The 18,561-nt window shown below is 67.5% G+C and overlaps 3 protein-coding genes across 3 annotated transcripts; all 3 read right to left on the bottom strand.

The window, feature by feature from the left end:
• Positions 1 to 578: 578 nt before the first annotated feature.
• Positions 579 to 4,655, bottom strand: EMIHUDRAFT_448504 (hypothetical protein; the record flags this gene model as incomplete). The annotated part of the gene is made up of 7 exons (XM_005759531.1): positions 4,140 to 4,655; positions 3,858 to 3,983; positions 3,699 to 3,782; positions 2,555 to 2,726; positions 2,398 to 2,475; positions 743 to 765; positions 579 to 632 (listed from the first exon to the last, which is right to left on the bottom strand). Exons 1-7 carry the CDS (start codon positions 4,233 to 4,235, stop codon positions 579 to 581), a joined length of 633 nt encoding a protein of 210 aa, XP_005759588.1. The 5' UTR covers positions 4,236 to 4,655.
• Positions 4,656 to 5,871: 1,216 nt separating this feature from the next.
• On the bottom strand, positions 5,872 to 7,441 carry EMIHUDRAFT_433010 (hypothetical protein). Its single transcript, XM_005759530.1, is given in 6 exon segments — positions 5,872 to 5,930; positions 5,943 to 6,351; positions 6,429 to 6,494; positions 6,570 to 6,968; positions 7,039 to 7,254; positions 7,327 to 7,441. The coding sequence occupies 3 exon segments, from the start codon at positions 7,416 to 7,418 to the stop codon at positions 6,647 to 6,649; spliced, it is 630 nt and encodes a 209-aa protein (XP_005759587.1). The 5' UTR covers positions 7,419 to 7,441; the 3' UTR covers positions 5,872 to 5,930; positions 5,943 to 6,351; positions 6,429 to 6,494; positions 6,570 to 6,646.
• A 4,439-nt stretch (positions 7,442 to 11,880) lies between these two features.
• EMIHUDRAFT_198468 (hypothetical protein) lies at positions 11,881 to 17,329 on the bottom strand (the record flags this gene model as incomplete). Its single annotated transcript, XM_005759529.1, has 13 exons — positions 11,881 to 11,967; positions 12,036 to 12,119; positions 12,223 to 12,303; positions 12,413 to 12,496; positions 12,602 to 12,682; positions 12,789 to 12,869; positions 12,975 to 13,024; positions 13,232 to 13,305; positions 13,595 to 14,130; positions 14,206 to 14,853; positions 14,977 to 15,672; positions 15,883 to 16,212; positions 16,715 to 17,329. The coding sequence occupies 13 exons, from the start codon at positions 17,327 to 17,329 to the stop codon at positions 11,881 to 11,883; spliced, it is 3,447 nt and encodes a 1,148-aa protein (XP_005759586.1).
• Positions 17,330 to 18,561: the final 1,232 nt, after the last annotated feature.

The raw sequence follows: 18,561 nt of genomic DNA, 5'->3' as shown, positions 1-18,561 counted from the left end.
GAAGGTTCGAGGAAGAGGCAACCTTCATGCCACAGCCCGACCCCGCTGTCCGGCTAGCGACACGAGAGGCGGCTGCACGTCCGCAGAGGGAGTGGGGGGGGCGGGAAGGAGCGCTCACGGACACAGAGTGAGAGGCTGAGAGATAGAGGCGCAGAGAGGGGGAAGCGGAGAGAGGCAGGCGGAGCGAGAGAGCAGTGTCTCAGCGCCCCAAAGCCCTTGGGCCCACACCTCCGCCCCGCTCGGCAGCCTGGCGTCGGCCACGGGTGTTTCTTCCTTTCAGTCGCTCACTACAACTAGAGCCGCGCGCCTCGCCGCTCGCCAGGAAGCACTCGCCGAGCGGAGTGACGACGCTGCCCGCCTTGCCGCGGGCGCCGTCCGGCGGCGGCGCCGAGGCGCGCAAAGCCACCTTGGAGCCGTGGGCACCCAGCACCATTCCACAGATCGGAACCCCTTCCCCCCCCCCCCCCCACTCGCCAAGAAGGCCAGGCAAGGCCAGACCGTCTTGTCTGGCGCGAGATTCCCCGAGACTCCCCGAGACTCCCCGAGATTCCCCGAGAGTGCCCGAGATTGCCCGAGATTCAGACCTTCTTGTCAGGCGCGAGCGACCAGCCGGCGAGTAGCCGGTGCGCAGCCTTGCGACCCACAGCAGGGAGGCGGTGAGGGCAGAAGGAGGAGGGGTTCGGCGGGCGGGCGCACTCGGCGGGTTCGCTGCCTTGGCTGTCTCGCGGCTCGAGGGCGTCACGCAGCGCAGCAGCGGCTCGCACCCTGCGAAATGGCGCGCGTGGTGCAGCGGCGCGTCAGCGGCGGGCGCGAGGACCCAGTGCCGACCCACTGTCGCCACAGCGCTAGGAAGGATCTCGCACCGGCGGGGGGGCGCGGCGGGGAGGCGGGCGGCTCGGGCAACTCCGACAGGACGAGGCACGAGACCACACCTACAGGGAGGTTCCAAGAACGGTCTAGGACAGGTCTAGGCAGCTCCGACAGGACGAGGCACGAGACCACACCTACAGGAAGGTTCCAAGAACGGTCTAGGACAGGTCTAGGCAGCTCCGACAGGACGAGGCACGAGACCACACCTACAGGAAGGCTCCAAGAACGGTCTAGGACAGGTCTAGGCAGCTCCGACAGGACGAGGCACGAGACCACACCTACAGGAAGGCTCCAAGAACGGTCTAGGACAGGTCTAGGCAGCTCCGACAGGACGAGGCACGAGACCACACCTACAGGAAGGCTCCAAGAACGGTCTAGGACAGGTCTAGGCAGCTCCGACAGGACGAGGCACGAGACCACACCTACAGGAAGGCTCCAAGAACGGTCTAGGACAGGTCTAGGCAGCTCCGACAGGACGAGGCACGAGACCACACCTACAGGAAGGCTCCAAGAACGGTCTAGGACAGGTCTAGGCAGCTCCGACAGGACGAGGCACGAGACCACACCTACAGGAAGGCTCCAAGAACGGTCTAGGACAGGTCTAGGCAGCTCCGACAGGACGAGGCACGAGACCACACCTACAGGAAGGCTCCAAGAACGGTCTAGGACAGGTCTAGGCAGCTCCGACAGGACGAGGCACGAGACCACACCTACAGGGAGGTTCCAAGAACGGTCTAGGACAGGTCTAGGCAGCTCCGACAGGACGAGGCACGAGACCACACCTACAGGAAGGTTCCAAGAACGGTCTAGGACAGGTCTAGGCAGCTCCGACAGGACGAGGCACGAGACCACACCTACAGGAAGGCTCCAAGAACGGTCTAGGACAGGTCTAGGCAGCTCCGACAGGACGAGGCACGAGACCACACCTACAGGAAGGTTCCAAGAACGGTCTAGGACAGGTCTAGGCAGCTCCGACAGGACGAGGCACGAGACCACACCGAGTCTCCGCTGCCGGATCTCCTCGAGGGCGGCCAACGCCTGCCAGCAGCGGCGCGCGACGAGACGCGGCGCCGCGTGGCGTGGTGGGTCGGTGGGCGGTGGTAGCGCGAGGCGCTGCTCGAGGCCGTCGAGGGGCGCGTGTCGTGTGCGGCGGGAGAGGGAGGCGGGAGGGGTCTCGGAGGTGCCTCGGAGGTGCCTCGGAGGTGGTGTCTCGGAGGTGTCTTGGGGGTGTCTTGGAAATGTCTCGAAGTGTTTCGGAGGTGTCTCGGAGGTGTCTCGGGTGCGTCTCGGAGGTGTCTCGGGTGTGTCTGTTGGAGGTGTCTCGGAGGTGTCTCGGAGGTGTCTCGGGTGCGTCTCGGAGGTGTCTCGGGTGTGTCTGTTGGAGGTGTCTCGGAGGTGTCTCGGAGGTGTCTCGGGTGCGTCTCGGAGGTGTCTCGGGTGTGTCTGTTGGAGGTGTCTCGGAGGTGTCTCGTGTGTGTGTCTGCGCCTCCCGCCGAGTCGGCACGACGAGCGTGCTTGAGATGCAACCTCCCAGCGCGGCGTGCACCGCGGTGCGGTGCTCCTCGGGGGCGCACAGGCACTCGCAGAGGAAGCGGCACTCGACGCCTGGGGAAAGGTTCAGCGGACAGTTCCGAGACACTTCCCACCTGAGTGCTACCTGTGGCCCGAGCGGCACACTCGACACCGCGTCCGCGCAGGCCGGAGACCGCGGCGATACGCGCGTCGCCTCGCGAGGTCGCCATCGACATGTCCGCCTCCGCCTCCGCCTGCCGCAGCTGGGCGCGGGCAGCATCGACGTCGCCCTCCGCGCGTGCTGCCCGCGCGGACGCCCGTGGCGCCTCCCTCCGGCACTGCGCCTGCAGGTGTCTCGGAGGTGTCTCGAAAGTGTCTCGGAGGTGTCTCGAAAGTGTCTCGGAGGTGTCTCGGAGGTGTCCAGAGCCCTCCGACACTGCGCCTCGTGCTCCACGGCGGCGGCTGACTGGAGAGACGCGGCCTGCGGGGCCAGGTAGGGGCCAGGTAGGGGCCAGGTAAGTGTCAGGTGAGGGGCCAGGTGAGGGTAGGTCAGTGCCAAGTGAGGGTCAGGTGAGGGTCAGGTGAGGGTCAGGTCAGGGGAGCCTCTCCACAGTCCCACACGCGGTGGTGTGGGGCAAGGCACGGCGACCCTCTCGCGACTCCAGGCTCCACAGGGAGACCACTGCACACACCCGGCCAGGACAGAGCTCCACGGCATTCTTCGAAGTGCAAGGCCCGGTGCGCGTGGGTGAGCAGAGGTCTGTCTCCGCCCCCGCTCTCGCTCCCTCCCAGACACATCCCGCGCCTCCTCCGCCGCAGCCGCGTCCGACTCGGCGGCAAGCGCGGCCGCCAGCTGCTGCTGCAGCTGCTGCAGCCGCTGTGCGGGCGGCCCGCCGTCCTCGGCCCCTGGAGCCGAGCAGGCAGCCCCGCCGGGCAAGTCGCCTCGGGGCGGCGCCTCGTCTCGCCCGCCGAGCGCCTGCGTGAGGGCCGGCTATATGCCCATAGCCGCTATGCCATAGGGCCGGGCGCACTCCCTCACCGAAATCACGGCATTCGCGGTGAAGTGCAAGGCCCGGCGCGCGTGGGTGTGTGTGTGTGTGTGTGTGTGTGTGTGTGTGTGTGTGTGTGTGTGTGTGTGTGTGTGTGTGTGTGTGTGTGTGTGTGTGTGTGTGTGTGTGTGTGTGTGTGTGTGTGTGTGTGTGTGTGTGTGTGTGTGTGTGTGTGTGTGTGTGTGTGTGTGTGTGTGTGTGTGTGGTGTGGTGTGGTGTGGTGTGTGTGCGTGCCTCGGCGGCCGCCAGCTCGCGTTCGAGCGCCACGCGCTGCGCCACGAGGCCGCCGCTCTCCTCCTCCTCGCCGGCAGGAGACGCCTCGGCCAACTCCCGCTCGCGGGTGTCGCGCGCCTGCGGCAGAAAGGGGTGGTGAAAGGGTGTGTGGCGTGTGCGGCAGAAAGGGCGGTGTATCGTCACGTCGCGCACCTCCTCCTCGCGGGCGAGCGCCTGTGCGGCGGCGCGGCGCTCCGCGGTGGCCTTGGCGAGGGCCAGCTGCGAGGCGCGCTCCGTCGCGTCGAGCTCCGAGAGGGCGGCGCGAAGCCCCGCCGCGGCCTAAGGGGTACGGTGAGCTTCTCCACACACAAAGTGGTGGGGGGCAAGGGGGGGCGACCCTCGCATCTCCACGCCCGGACAGGCAGGAGCCCCACGGCATTCGGAGGGCGAGGGCCGGTGGCGTGGGTGAGCACACTATACTGGCTACCCCGCCGCCTTCTTCTTGCGCCGCGCGGCAGCGCCGAGCGACTTCTTGTCGAGAGCCTGAAGATCAGAGCGTAGGAATGCGTCCTCGTGCAGTGTCCGCAGCATCGCTTGAGTACTCGAAGGCTGCGAATTCAAGACGTGTGCACGGCAGAGAGAGAGAGAGAGAGAGAGAGAGAGAGAGAGAGAGAGAGAGAGAGAGAGAGAGAGAGAGAGAGAGAGAGCAGTAATCCGTGTCGTCTTGAGCACTGGTCGGTATCCAGCATCTGAGAGCACGATGGCCAACCGCGTCGCCCCCTCCTTGGCGGCGCCCACCTTGGCCTGCGCCTCTTCCGCACGACCCTCGCCCGCCGACACCGCCTCGGCCGCCGCCTCGGCCGCCTCGGCCGCCTCCTTCTCGCGCGCGCGCGACGCCTGCAGCGCGCCGCGCGCCGCCTCGAGCGCGGTGTGCAGCGCCGCCTTGGCCTGCTCGTGCCGTGCCGCGGCGCGGGAGAGGTGGTGGATCTCGAGGCGCAGGTGCGCACCCTTGGCCGCCTCGAGGCGGAGCCGGCACGCCTCGAGCTCCTCCGCCGCGTCGAGCGCCGGCGAGCGCCTCGTGCGCTCGGCGCAGGCGCGGCTGAGCGAGGCGCCGAGGGCGGCGAGGCTAGCGCGGAGCCTCCCGACCGTCGCTGCCTCGGCCTCGACGCCTCGACGTAGGTGGGCCGTCCGCGCAAAGTCCTCGATGAAGCAGAGCAGCTCGAGCGGCGTCTGCTGCGCGATGGACGCGCACGCGCTCTGCTGGACGACAAAGGTGTCTGGCCGATCGACGTCGAGCTGGAGCTCGCGGAGCAGCAGAGCCTTGAGCTCGGATCGGCGCGCCACGCGCACCTCGCACTGGTCGCAGGGCCATGGAAGCTGATCGTGCTCGACGCCCGACCCGAGGCCTCCGCATGAGCAGCCCTGCACCCGAAACTCGCTCCGCGCCGGACCGTCGGCGGGCGCGATGGCGCGCCTCTGCACGCAGAGCGCGCCGGCCCCGCTGCGTGCGCGGAAGACGCAGCTGACGGCACAAGCGACGCCGTCGTCGCGGCCCGTGCGGTTGACCAGAGCCTTGAGATTTTGCGCCCGCATCGAGCGGAGGTCGAGCCCAAGCGCAAAGCAGATGCCCTCCACGAGACAGCTCTTTCCTGCGCCGTTCGGGCCGACGATCGCGATGATGCCCCGCGAGTTGAACTCCGCCACCACACGGCCCGAGTAGGACTTGAAGTCGTCGAGGACGACGGCGTGGAGCGCGAGCCCGGCCGCGGAAGCGGCCAGCGCAGCGTCGGCGTCCTCGTCTCTCGGATCGACCATTTTGGCCAGACGCTGTGTTTCCTCGTAGGGATCCCTAGGGGGAAAATTTTCCTACCCCAGGAAGGTGTGGCCAAAAACAACCCGTGGGAACGCACTCCCGGCTCCCATGCGTGGCCCCCTCCCGACACCGGAGGTCTCCCCAACCGGGGCACGCCCCCGTGCACGCCTCCTCGATGAAAAGAGAAGTTTCTTGTCAGTTTTCTAAAATCTCTCTCACCGATGGCAAAAGAAATCGAACTCCGCACGGCTGACGCAAGCTGGATGGCTTGTCTGTTTTCCTTTTTTCTGGATGCCCCCCACCCCCCCTTAACGCGAATACAAAAGAATTTGCTCTCAAAGAACTAGGCACGGGACTGGCGCGCAGTGGCACCACACCAGTCACCACGATACGGCTCTACTCGGGCGCGGCCGCGCAGGACGAAAGAGCTGGAAGGAACCCCACGACGCAAATCATAATCTCCATCCGGACTGGAGGTGCACGTGACATGCACATGCACATGCGCATGCACGTCACATGTGACTCCCCCCCCCCTCCCCCCCTCCCTCCAACACAATGTGAATGCCGCGCACAACATCCCACGGATGCTCCATGTGCGAGCTAGCTCTACTAATCGTCCCGTGTTTGCAGGTCATCGCCGCGCCGCACGTTTTGCGCACGACATCGCGCAACCGATCAGACCTGCTGCTGCACCGACGACGCCTCGCCTCCAGAGACCTCGCGCGCCTCCGCAGAGCTGCGGCTGCTCATCTTGGCGAACACCCGGCTGAGTCCGCCAAGGCTGCGCATCGCGAGACTGGTGCTGCCCTCAACGACGCTGCCTGAAGCGAGGAGGCCCGCCCGCGACCGAGCGGGGGTCGCGCCTAGGCTCTTTGCCAGAAGGACGAGCGACACCTGCGGGCAGGGACCCGCCCCTCGTCACGAAACGCTCGATGCGGGGGAGAGCTCGCTGTGGGGGAGAGGGCGCGCGCCTTGCGGTGGTGGCCGGGGAAGCAGGATTTTGCCAGGTCCTTGTAGAGTCCGCCGGCGATGAGCTCCTGCGGCGTTGGGGGGGGAGAGGGTTGGGGGGGAGGAGGGGTGGCGGGACAGGCACCACGTTGAGACATTCGCTCCTGCGGCGTGACTTCGAAAAACCTCGAGAACTGGCAGCCGCCGAGCGCGGGGTCGTTCTCGTGCGCCATGACGATCTTCAGCTTGTCCTCCCGCGCCTGCTTGACCTGCTCGGCCAGCCGCTCGTCGCTGACGAAGCTGTCCTCGTTGAGGTAGAGCAGCAAGTGCGTCGCGCTGGCCGGCCGATCATCGGTGGTGCAGATCGTGAGACCGGCGGTCTCACGATCTGGGGCAAAGGCGGCGGCGATCTCATCGGCCAGCGCCAGCGACCCCGCGTTGGCTGGCGAGGCCCAGAGCGTGCACGGTTTGGAAAAGGCGAGCGACTGGCTCTCGAGCTCACCCGACACGCAGAGCGGAAGGGAGGTCCTGTCCAGAAAGTTGGGCGAGCAGAGGAGCACCGCCTAGGTTGGTTCAAGTGGGGTTGGCCGGGAGGTAGAGTGAGAGAACGGAGCTGGCTGTGGCCGGCGGCGCCTCGGCGATGATCTTGAGCGAGATGAGCTGAAACTCATCGATGCGATACCAAATCGTGAGCGGCCAGTCGTTGTCAAAGATGGCCGGCTGCAGGTCCTCGGGGCACTCGTCGCGCAGCGCCTGGAGCGTCCCGCCGCCCTTTTCAGGGTCCGCTTCTTGGACGAGGACGAGCGGCTTGTCCTTCTCGAGCGACGAGCGGACCTCTCGGAGGCAGTTCTGTGGCGCGGGCGAGGCGGCAGTTCTTGGGGGGGGTGCGGTAGAGGGGCGGGGTGGGAGGAAGAGGCGAGCCTTGGAGCGGAAGTAGCCCTGCGAGAGGAAGAAGAGGATGACCTGCGAGCTCTGGATGTACTCCTCCAGCGCCCCGATATCCTTGAGATCATCTACCTATGAGCACACCGCGGTGCGTCAGGGGGGCTCTTTGTGTAGCTTAAGCAGCGCTGATGAGCATGTGCGCGCGTCGAGAAAGACTTTGATGTCCGGCAGCAGCTGCTCGAGCTCACCCTTGATGACCTTGACGGCGTCTTGACCGGTCGACCTATTCGTTTGGGTGAGGGGCGGGGATCACGCCGGCTGTTTTCGCTCCCTCTCTCCCTCCATAGCTGTGACTCACCAGATGTGGCTGTTGAAGAGGTGCCACGTGAGGCCCCTCACGATGCTCAGCTCGGGGGGCTGCTTGGTCGAGACGAGTCGGATCGTGGGGACCTTGGCGACGCGACGGGCGGCGATGATGGCGCCGACAAGGAAGAAGGCGAGCACGACTGCAACGAGGATGATCATTGAGTCGACAATCACATTGAGGCTGCGGAAGCCGAGGACATCGGCGGGATCTGCTCCATGGTACCGCTTCTGGATGCCGAGGAAGATGGTGCTCCAGTTGGTGCCGAGGAAGAGGAGGAGGAGCACGAGGCTCGTGGCGACGGCGAGCACGTTGTCCTCGACCCGCTTGTACGGCCGCACGACGGCGAGCGCGACGGCGTAGCATGAGCAGATGAGCGTCGCCACCACGAGGCGAACAAAGGCGCGCTCCTCCGGTATTAGAAGCACGAAGCCAGTCAGCACGAGCTTGCGCGCCAGCTCGACCGCCTCCCACCAGTACCAGGTCTTCTCGTACTCCCGGTGGAGGAAGGCGGTGGCCCGCGTCAGAGCATTCGGCGTCTTGGCCTGCAGCGGCTTGTAGCAAGCGGCGAGGAGCGACGTGAAGAGGACCAGCGAGCCGGCGGGCCAGAGGACGATGAAGCCGGTGGCGAGGGCGGTGATGGGTCCGTGATCGTCGGAGCCGCACTTGACGCTCGCGTCCTGCCGCATGTAGGAGACCTGCTCTAGCTCCTCGCCGGGCGGAGAGATGGTGTAGGCCTATCAGCAGAAACTTACGAGGACTGAGGGGGGTGGGGTTGTGAGCAACGGCAGCCATCAGCTGTGAGAGGGCGCCTGGCACGACCAGGAGCGGAAGATGGAGGCGCTGATGGAGGGCACGAAGCAGAAGATGAGCACCAAACCGGCCGGCGTGAGGTCGAGGAGGCCGAGGGCCGCCTCCGCGTACCACGATCTCTCGCGCGGCGCCGGGGCGGCGCGCCAGCGGTAGAGCCGCAGGCTTATTCCCGCGATCATTAGCAGGGCGATGAGCGCGACGGGGGAGAGGGCGATGGCGAGGAGCCGCAGAGCGTAGCCGAGGCACTGCTCCGGCAGGAAAAAGCCAGACCAGTCGATGGAGATCACGTTGGCCAAGTTGTCCGTCCAGCCCGTGTACTTGTCCGGCAGCCGCGCGGAGTAGGTGGAGGAGAGGACGGTGCAGATCTGATAGAAGCCAAACAGGATCTTGAGCTTTGCCGTCATTCCGACCCCGACGTAGTACTTGACGGAGCGGTCTGCAAAGCGGAGGATAGAGCCGATGATGCGCTCCTTCCGCCACGGCATGTGGTAGGCCCACGCCGCCAAGCCGCACGCGACGCAGAGGCCGAGGACGAGGCCGGCGATGCGGCCAGCCGCCGCGCCGCGCGGAGCGCACTCCTTGCAGTTGACGCCATCGACGAGGTACTGGTTCTCTGCGGCGCAGAGCTGGCACTCGGGGCCTTTGAAGTCCGAAGCGCAGTATTCTGAGCCCGCCTCCACCGTCCTCCGGCCTCTCGCCACCGGCTCGCTGCCGGCGCACCGCGTCTTGCCGGCAATGGCATTGCCGCCAAAGAGGCGGCACTCTGTCAGCACCGCGGAGGAGGGGCTGGCGCGCCAGAAGCCGCGCGGGAGGACGAGGGAAGAAAGGGTGGTGTTGTCCGGACAGTCCGCGTTCGGCGGGCAAGGTTTGCAGTATTCGGTCGGGGATTTGAAGATGTCCCCTGGGTCGGCCGAGGTGTTCCGCAGGTAGAAGTCGTTCATGCAAAACGAGCAGGTGGTGCTGCCGCTGACCGAGCTGAGGGGGTGAGGACACGGGATGCATTCGCCCTGGCCAGGGTTTGCGGCGTACGTGCTTGCAGCACACTCGCTGCAGGAGTCGCTGCTGTCGCCAGAGGTAGTGCCGGGCTTACAGAGCTCGCACTGGGAGCGGCCAGGCGTGGCGGCAAAGCTGCCCTTTGTGCATGGCGTCTGCTCGGTGGAGCCCGTGGTGGCGAAGAAGCCCGCCATGGCTGCGGTGCACTGCGAAGCGTCCGAGAGGTCCGTCTTGTCCGAGTAGCTGCCGCCACCGCACGGCAGCGGCGCCGCCGCGCCCTTCGAACAGTAGTGGCCCGCCTCGCAGTCGCGGCAGGTTGTCGCGCCCGTGTCGTTCTGGTAGGTCCCGCCCGCGCACTTGTCGCACGCCTCCATCCGCTCGGCCGGCGCGATCGTGCCCGCCGCGCACTGCGTCGGAGGCGCGGCGCCGCCCGGGCACGACGAGCCCGCCGGGCAGTCGAAGCAGTCGGGGATGCCGTCACCGTCCGTGACGTTGGCGTATGTACCCGGCTCGCACGCCGCAGGCAGCTCGAGTGACGCGCCGACCGGGCAGAAGCTGCCAAGCCCGCACCGGACGCAGCCGGCAGCACCGATGGCGTTCTGGTAAGATCCCGCCTTGCACGGCTCGCACTCGGCGTTGCGCGAGCCGGATGCGAATGTGCCGGCGCGGCAAGCCATGGGAGTCGCGCTGCCAGTGGTGCAAGCGTGGCCCAAAGGGCAGTCCTCGCAGCCGCCCGCCGAGTCAAGATTCGTCTTGTTCGAGTAGCTGCCAGCCTCGCACGGCAGCGCCGCCGCCGCGCCAACAGCGCAGTAGCCGCCCGCCTCGCACGGCTTGCACGCCGTCTGCGCCTCCGCGTCCTGGTACGTGCCGCCGGCGCAGGGCGTGCACTCGCCCTGCCTGGTCTCGTTCGTGTACGACCCCTTGGCGCACGCCGTCTGCTCGGTGGAGCCGGTGGTGGCGAAGTGGCCCGGTGAGGCGTCGGTGCACTCGCTCGCGGCGGCGAGGTTGGTGGCGGTCGAGTAGCTGCCCGCAACGCACGGCAGCGGCGCCGACGCGCCCTTTGCGCAGTAGCTGCCCTCCACGCACGGAAGGCAGCCCGTCGCGTTCGACTCGCCCTGGTACGTACCGCCCGCACAGCTGGCGCACTCGGAGAGGCCGGCCGTGGCGGCGAAAGAGCCCGGCGAGCACTCGGAGGGCGGCGCCGCCCCGCCGCCGCACGACGCGCCGGCGGGGCAGTCGAGGCAGTCGGGGTCGCCGCTCTGGTCGGTCAGCTCGGCGTACGTGCCCGCCGCGCACTGCGCGTCCAGCTCGCGCGACGAACCCTGAGGGCAAAACCTGCCGGCAGCGCAGCGGACGCAGTCGGCGGCGGCGGGCTCGCTCTGGTAGTAGCCCTGGGCGCACAGCTCGCAGCGAGCGTTGCCGAGGCCGGAAGCGTTGCTGCCTGGCGAGCACGGCGTCGGTGCCACGCTGCCCGTGGTGCAGGCGTGGCCCTCGTCGCACAGCGTGCACTCTTCCGGTGCGGCGAGGTCGGTGGCGTTCGAGTACGACCCGGCGGGGCAGGGAAGTGGCACGCTCGTCCCCTCCGGGCAGACGTGGCCAGCATCGCAGGGCAGCGCCTCATAGGTCGCCTCTGTGGGGCATTGGGAGCCTGCGGGGCAGCGGCCGGCGCAGCTGCTGCTCGACTGCTCCTTTGGGTCGGCCGAGCCGAGGAGGCCGGCGGCGCAGGCAAAGGGGAAGTCCTCATCGACGGGCAGCAGCGGCAGCTGGTAGAGGTCATCGCCGAGGAGGGAGGGGTCGTCCTCCCAGTTGCAGGGCTGCACGAAGGTCGGGTTCTGGCAGTACCAAGGCGGCTGGTCGACTGCTGCGACGGCGAGGGCGCAATCTTCGCGGTGCTCGAGGCACGCCTTCTGCTTGGCCTGATAAGAAGGGTAAGGGCACGCCTTCCGGTACACCTCGCAGCGCGCGTTTGGCAGCCAGCGGCCGGCGGGGGCGGGGAGGGTGTAGGAGACCTCGCCAGCTAGAAGGAAGACGGAGCGGCCCTCTTGGGCCAAGCAGCCGCTGATGAGAGTGCCGTCACTCAGGGTGGTGCGCCCGCCCGCCGAGTAGAGGCCGCCGCCAGACTCTGTGGCGATGCAGCTGGAGATGGTTGAGCGGGCCAGGCTGGCTCTGGCTGAGCCCGACCCCACGTAAACTGCGCCGCCTCGCGTGGCATTGCAGCCGGAGATGGTGGAGTCGGTCACGATGAGGTCGGTGTGTGTCAGCGTAGCTCCGCCGTACTGTGCGGTTGCGAGGAGAGAGCGGGGTGAGGCAGCCGTGGCCCCTCTCTACCTCTCGCCCCGCTGCCGTGCGGCGCTGCAGGGAGGCTGCTAGCTCTACGCGGCGCACATTGCGAGCCGAGCAGCCCGACACGGTCGAGCCGATTATCGAGACCGCACCGCTTTGATACGCGTAGACGACGCCGCCGTTCTGCGGTTGCGAGGAGAGAGCGGGGTGAGGCAGCCGTGGCCCTTCTCCATCTCTCGCCCCGCTGCCGTGGCGGCGCTGCAGGGCGGGCGGCTAGCTCTACGCGGCGCACAGCGCCAGCCGAACAGCCCGACACGGTCGAGCCGATTAGCGAGACCGCACCGCTGTTCTCATACGTGAAGACGACGCCGCCGGACTGCGGTTGCGAGGAGAGAGCGGGGTGAGGCAGCCGTGGCCCTCTCCATCTCTCGCCCCGCTGCCGTGCGGCGCTGCAGGGCGGCTAGCTCTACGCGGCGCACATCGCCAGCCGAGCAGCTCGACACGGCCGAGTCGATCATCGAGACCGCACCGCTTTGATACGCGTAGACGACGCCGCCGTTCTGCGGTTGCGAGGAGAGAGCGGGGTGAGGCAGCCGTGGCCCTTCTCCATCTCTCGCCCCGCTGCCGTGGCGGCGCTGCAGGGCGGGCGGCTAGCTCTACGCGGCGCACAGCGCCAGCCGAACAGCCCGACACGGTCGAGCCGATTAGCGAGACCGCACCGCTGTTCTCATACGTGAGGACGACGCCGCCGGACTGCGGTTGCGAGGAGAGAGCGGGGTGAGGCAGCCGTGGCCCTCTCTACCTCTCGCACCGCTGCCGTGCGGCCTGGAGGGGTGCGGCTAGCTCTACGCGGCGCACCAAGCCAGCAGAGCAGCCCGACACGGTCGAGCCGGTTATCGAGACCGCACCGCCGGTAGACGCGGAGACGACGCCGCCGTTCTGCGGTTGCGAGGAGAGAGCGGGGTGAGGCAGCCGTGGCCCTCTCTATCTCTTGCCCCGCTGCTGTGGGGCGCTGCACGAGTGCGGCTAGCTCTACGCGGCGCACCTCGCCAGCCGAGCAGCCCGACACGTTCGAGCTGGTTATCGAGACCGCACCGCTGTCATACGCCCTGACGACGCCGCCGCCCTGCGGTTGCGAGGAGAAAGCGGGGGTGAGGCAGCCGTGGCCCCTCTTCACCTCTCGCCACCAGTGCAGCGCTGCAGGGGTGGAGGCTAGCTCTACGCGGCGCACAGAGCCAGCCGAGCAGTCCCTCACGACCGACTCGATGATCTCGACGTCGCCTGCGCCGTTTGCGTACACAACGCCGCCGCCCCACTCCCTCCCGTTGACGAGGGTCAGCCCCCGCAGGGTGAGGCTGCAGCCGCCCCGCAATTTAAAGAGCCTGGTCTCTCCCTTGCCGTCGAGCGTCGCGCCCTCGCCGCTGCTCGCGACGGTCACTTTGATGGTGGAGGTGCAGCTGATCTGGCTGCCCAGCTTGAACTGCGCACCGGGCGGCAGGTAGATGGAGACGTCGGCAGCAGTAATAGTAGCCTCCTCGATCAGGGAGCGGAGCTCGGTCTCGCTCGCCGCGGCGACATAGCCGGGGGAGAGCGGCGGCAGCGGCGGCGGCGGCGGCGGTGATGGCGGTGTTGGCGGTTGAGGCGGTGAAGGCGGTGAAAGCGGCGGCAGTGGGGGCGATGATGGCGATGGAGGCGGTGATGGCGGTGATGGCGGTGAAGGCGGTGGAGGCGGCGCTGGTGGCGGTGAAGGCGGCCGGGTCGCCCAGCAGATCTGACGGCAGAGGGAGGAGGGCATCAGAGAGGAGAAAGAAGGGGAGCGAGAGGGACCAAGGGCGCGCCTTCCAGCCAGACCTGACTACGTAGCCATCCGATCGCCACTTAATGACGCCGTCCTCCGCCACCGCGCCACTCGGCCCCGAGGTGCCGCAGTACGTTATGCCGTTGACGGTGAGATAGTCGAAGGGGCAGCCGTCGCCCGCCTCCACATCAAAGGCAACCGTCTCCAGCCCGACCAGCGGCACGCCGCTGATGGTGCACTTCTCGTTGTTGCCGTAGCTGTTCGGGTAGTTTGGCGACGCGGCGCACGAGCCGCCGTCGGTGAGCGAGCACGGGCCGGTGATGAAGTAGCCGCCAGGGAAACCCGGTGGCAGCCGCGGCGGTGGGCAATCGTACTCGCAATGCAGGGCCTGCGCCGTCGAGGGGCCCGCGCTGACGCCCGCGAGGCGGCGCAGCATGCGGCGCACTTTGGGGCGCCGACTGCCGATGCTGCCCTTGGAGGACTCTTCGGTGGCCGAGGTCAGGCGGTCCCACACGCGCTTCCAGTAGGCGTACATCACCGCATCGCAGTCGGACGGCACCGCCTCCTCGCCGTCGGCGACCACCCACGGCTTGGGGCACGAGTGCGTGATCCAGTGCACGGCAAAAGGCGCGCCGGCGCCGGCGGCCTGCCAGTCGTTGGCCACGTCAGCGCGGCCGATGGCGAGCTTGGTGACGCCGCGCTCGGGCGTGGAGCCGTCGTAGTACGAGTTGAGGAGGGCCTGTTCGGTGCAGTCGATCACGTTGCCAAACTTGTTCTTGTGCTCCTTGCTGCCCTCAGCGAGCAGGTCCTGGTAGGTGGCCTCGGACGGCGACAGCATCATCACGCCCGCGTTGAAGTACGAGTGGAAGCGGGCGCGCTCGGCGGCGAAGCCCTTGACCTTGTCGAAGGCGTCGGAAGCATCGCCGGTGAGGATTGTGTCGGCGTCCAGGTAGAGGATGCGCTTGTACTTGAGCTGCTGCCACAGCCGCAGCTTGGTGGCCATGTGGCCCCACCGCTCGCCCTGGTCCTTGTCAAACCTGGAGCACTCCTCGGACTTTCCAAACCAAAAGGCAACCTCGTCGACGACGGCGACGGTCCAGCCGGCAACGGTGAGGGCGGAGCGCCACTCTTCGGGCACCGACGACGTGACGAGGCACACCATGTCGCGCGCTGAATCGAAGGAGCGGATCGAGGAGCCGAGCACCATGGCGCCGCGGAAGTAGTCGCTGTTGTCCGTCGTCAGGAGGGTGGCGTAGGCCTGCGACTTGCGGAGCGGGATGAAGAGCCACGGCGAAGCGGGGCGGCTCACGACCTCGCCGCGCGAGATGGAGTCGGAGAGGGCTGGCGCGGCCGCGCCCAGCACCTGCGCGGCGGCGGCGGGGGGGGGGTCTCGGAAGGGGCTCGCGAGATGAAGTCGGCCGGCGCGGCGCCGCACCTTCCGCTCCGAGGCGAGGTAGGTGACCGACGTCTTGGGCGACGGGCGCAGGAGCGCGTTGATGCGCTCCTCGGTGGGCATGGTGAGCCGCTCGACACCGAGGGCGGAGAGGTCCGCGTGCAGTCTTGTCAGCGCGGCGTATGGTCGCGCCATGAGCTCCTCGTGGTGGACCACGGCGGTGGGCACGATGGCGCAGGCGCGCGCAACGCCGCCGTAGTACGCCTCGTAGACCGCTGCCCATTCTGCGTACGACACGTTGTGCGAGTAGATCATCATCGAGTTGGCGATGGAGAGGGGCTCGCGGTGCACGATGACGCAGGCGGGCGCGTCGAGCAGCTCGACCCACTCCGAGGCGACGAGGGACATGCGCGGGTCTTTTGTCACCCACGGTCGCTGGGCGTTGAGTTTTGCCACGACGCCCTTCGCCTCCGCCGTCGAGTGCACCTTGGTCGCCGGCTTGTCGGCATCGAAGCCGTACGCCACCCAGTCGGGCAGATTGTAGCGCGCCGCGGCCGCATCCACGCCCGCAGCCAGCCGCTCCTCATCGAGGCCGACCACATCGGCGCGCTCCCAGTATTTGAGCGGGTTCGATGGGTGCAGCAGCATGCCCTCGAGCGTGCCGCCGTTGGCGCCCAGCATCATGGTCAAGTTTGCGACGATCGACGTGCCCGCGTGGTGCATCCCGAGCACGAGGATCTGCGACGGAGGTAAAGGCGGCATTCTGCGGTGGGGTGTCTTGTCCGGAGGGTAGGGAGGCGGCGAGGGCGGCGGCGACGGCGGCGGCTCCGACGGAGGAGAGATTGGTGGCGCGGCCGGTGGCGCCGCTGGTGTGCCGCATACGCCCTGCAGGAAGAAGAGGATCACAATGCCAACTCGGAGAGCACGCGTGCTGGAAAGCAAGGGCACGGAGATCGCTTCGTGGCTGCGGCCCTCCACCCTCTTCTTCTTGACCTGCCCACGCAACGGCGGCTCAAGGAACGCCGCGAGGAGCAGCGCCAGCACGGCCGCACAAGAGCGGAGAAAGAGCAGCGAGGCCACATCGATCTCTGGGAGGGGCGTGGCGGTCGTGAAGCTCTCCTCGAGTGAGGGGTCGCCGATCTTCGTCGCGCCGGAAGTCTCGTCAAATGGGGCGAGCTCGGCGTAGGCGCCGATATTGAGCTTCATGGAGGTAGGCGGGTAGGTCTTACCGATCCCGATCTCGACTTTGGAGTGGGCCGTGGCGGTCGTGCAGTCCGTCTCGTCCGTCGTGGAGCCCGGGACAGGCTTGTTCTGTGAGGGGGGGGGGGCGGGGGGGTTGGGGCGGAGGTGGGGACGGCGCGCAGCGGAGGCGCCGATGTGGGGCCGACGGTGTGGGAGCGGGGAGCGAGGGCGGGGCGAAGCGGGGCGAGAGAGGGCGGAGGGCGGCGCAGGGGAGGGCGGCGGAGCAGAGAGAGGCGGCTAGGGAGGTGGGGGGGGCGGCGGGGGAGGGCGGCCGGCAAGGAATGGTGTGTTGGGTGGGGAGGGGGAGAGGGGTGAGGGAGGTGGCGGCGGCGGAGGGGGCGGGGAAGGAGGTGGGGAGGGCGGCTGGGGGAGGGCGGGGGCGGGGGCGGGGACGGGGGCGGGGAGGGGAAGAGGGTGGTGGGAGGAGAGTGGGGGGCGGCGACGACGCCCGGGCGGAGATGGAGAGGCGGGGAGGGCGGCGGAGCATGCCCCCGTGAGAGAGGCCAGACGGTGTGGGAGAGAGCAGAGAGTAGCACACCTTTGTGCCCGTCTCGTCGGCCTCGCTCTTGGAGTGGGCCGTGGCGGTCTTGAGGCTCGTCTCGCTGCTCGTGGAGCCCGAGGCCTTGATCGGATCCTCGGAGACGCAGAGCTCGGTGAGGGGCGGCGGCGGCTCCGCGCACCACACAGGGGCGGCGCCGCCGCCGCACGTGACACCGACGGAGTTGGCGGTGGAGTCGGCGAGCGAGACGTCGCCATTCTTGACCGCGCCGGCAGCCTCGCCAAAGGAGGCGAGCTCGGCGTCGGCCGCGGCGCCGATGGGCTTGACGGTGGTCGGGGCGGCGGCGCGTGAGGCGGCGTCACTGAACTTGGAGAGGTTGAACGGGAAGGAGAAGGTTGGATGGAAGGTGGCGACGACCGGCCAGGCACCTAACAGCGCCCACCCACCCCCGAGGACGTCTTGGTGGAGCAGGAGCTCCGCGGCCTTGTTGGGTTTGCGCGAGACAGACGCCGCGAGGGCGAGCGACGGCGCGTCGGTCTCGAGCTTGATGCTGAAGTCGGTGCGGTTGCGCGTGTCGATGAGTGCCCCCCCGCGCCGCGGACGGGGGCGAGAGGCGGCGGTTGAGGGCGTCGCGAGAAGAGCGAGGGCGAGCATGGCGGCGTGCAGCAGATGTAGGCGGAAGGCAGATGCACGAAATTGAGATCGCAGAAAAAAACACCGTTGGTTGTTGAGGGCGGCTCGCAGACAGTGAGGCCGGGGTCGCACACGGCAGGGGTGGCGGGACGGTTGTGGAGCGAAGTGGCAGTAGCCAGCCTCAAGCATCGATGGGATAATAAGATGAGATTACCAGACGAGAACGGGGGGAAGGACAGGCGGGCGACATTTGACGACGTCGGGGATCACAATGTGACGACCAAAACGATCTTGGGGGCCAGGGTGAGACAACAGGTCGGGGTGCCACACGGGGCACACCACAGGCGTATTCTAGAGGGGGAAAAGAAACGGGGAATGAGGGGCCCCGCCACGAGAAGTGCGTTCTGGGGATGCAGAGCGTGCAAAGCGGCTAGGGATGAGGTCGCAAAAGAGGCGCGCGAGGCAAGGAGGAGACGCGGGGAACTGAAAGACTGGGACGACTGGAAACAAGAAGACAGTGAGCCACCACAGGCGTCGTTGGCGCACATACTGAGCGGCAGCTGCGCTGGAAATAAGGAAGAGGCGCGTCACTTCATGCGGAAGCTCGACAAACACACAGCGAGGGCGACAGCAAGAGTTGAACAGGAGGCGCCGGACTCAAAAGACACCGCCACATTCCTGAGACGAGCGAGGGCAGCCTCCTTAAAGGCGAAAGGGTCTAGATTTGGGGCGCTCGCCGAAGAGGAGTACGACAAAATAGCACCCGTGATTGCCTGCACGCTACCCGCACTCACGGACTCCATACCCGAAAGAAAGAGAAGGGAGCTCGCGGGAGAGGTGACGAGTGAACTACAGGTAGTGGGGAAGGCAGCCTCGATTGCCATACAGACATGGGTGCGAAACAACGACAAGACCAAGGCACGGGCAGAGGAACGAGAGAAGAATATAGGGTGGAGTAAGAGCAGGCGCACATCGCTTCCAGGGGGGGGGGCGCACTTCTGCTCACACCACATGCTAGGGGGGGGGTCCGACCCCCCCCAGAGGCTTCACCACATGCTAGGGGGGGGGTCCCGACCCCCCCAGCGCCTCCACCACATGCTGGGGGGGGGGGGTCATGGCCGAGGACCCCCCCCAGAGACTCGTGGTCAGGCCCTCCGGGCCCTTGATTTTACACCTCATTTCGCAGCATTTTCGAGGGGAAAATCATCCTTGGAGCTACATGAGCCTTGAGCCAGGTCAGATTCTCCAAGATA

The sequence above is a fragment of the Emiliania huxleyi genome (assembly GCF_000372725.1).
Source record: "Emiliania huxleyi CCMP1516 unplaced genomic scaffold EMIHUscaffold_8, whole genome shotgun sequence".
Classification (NCBI taxonomy): domain Eukaryota; phylum Haptophyta; order Isochrysidales; family Noelaerhabdaceae; genus Emiliania; species Emiliania huxleyi.
The sequence above is the reverse complement of the archived record's forward strand: the minus strand, read 5'-3'. Positions and strand labels throughout refer to the sequence as shown.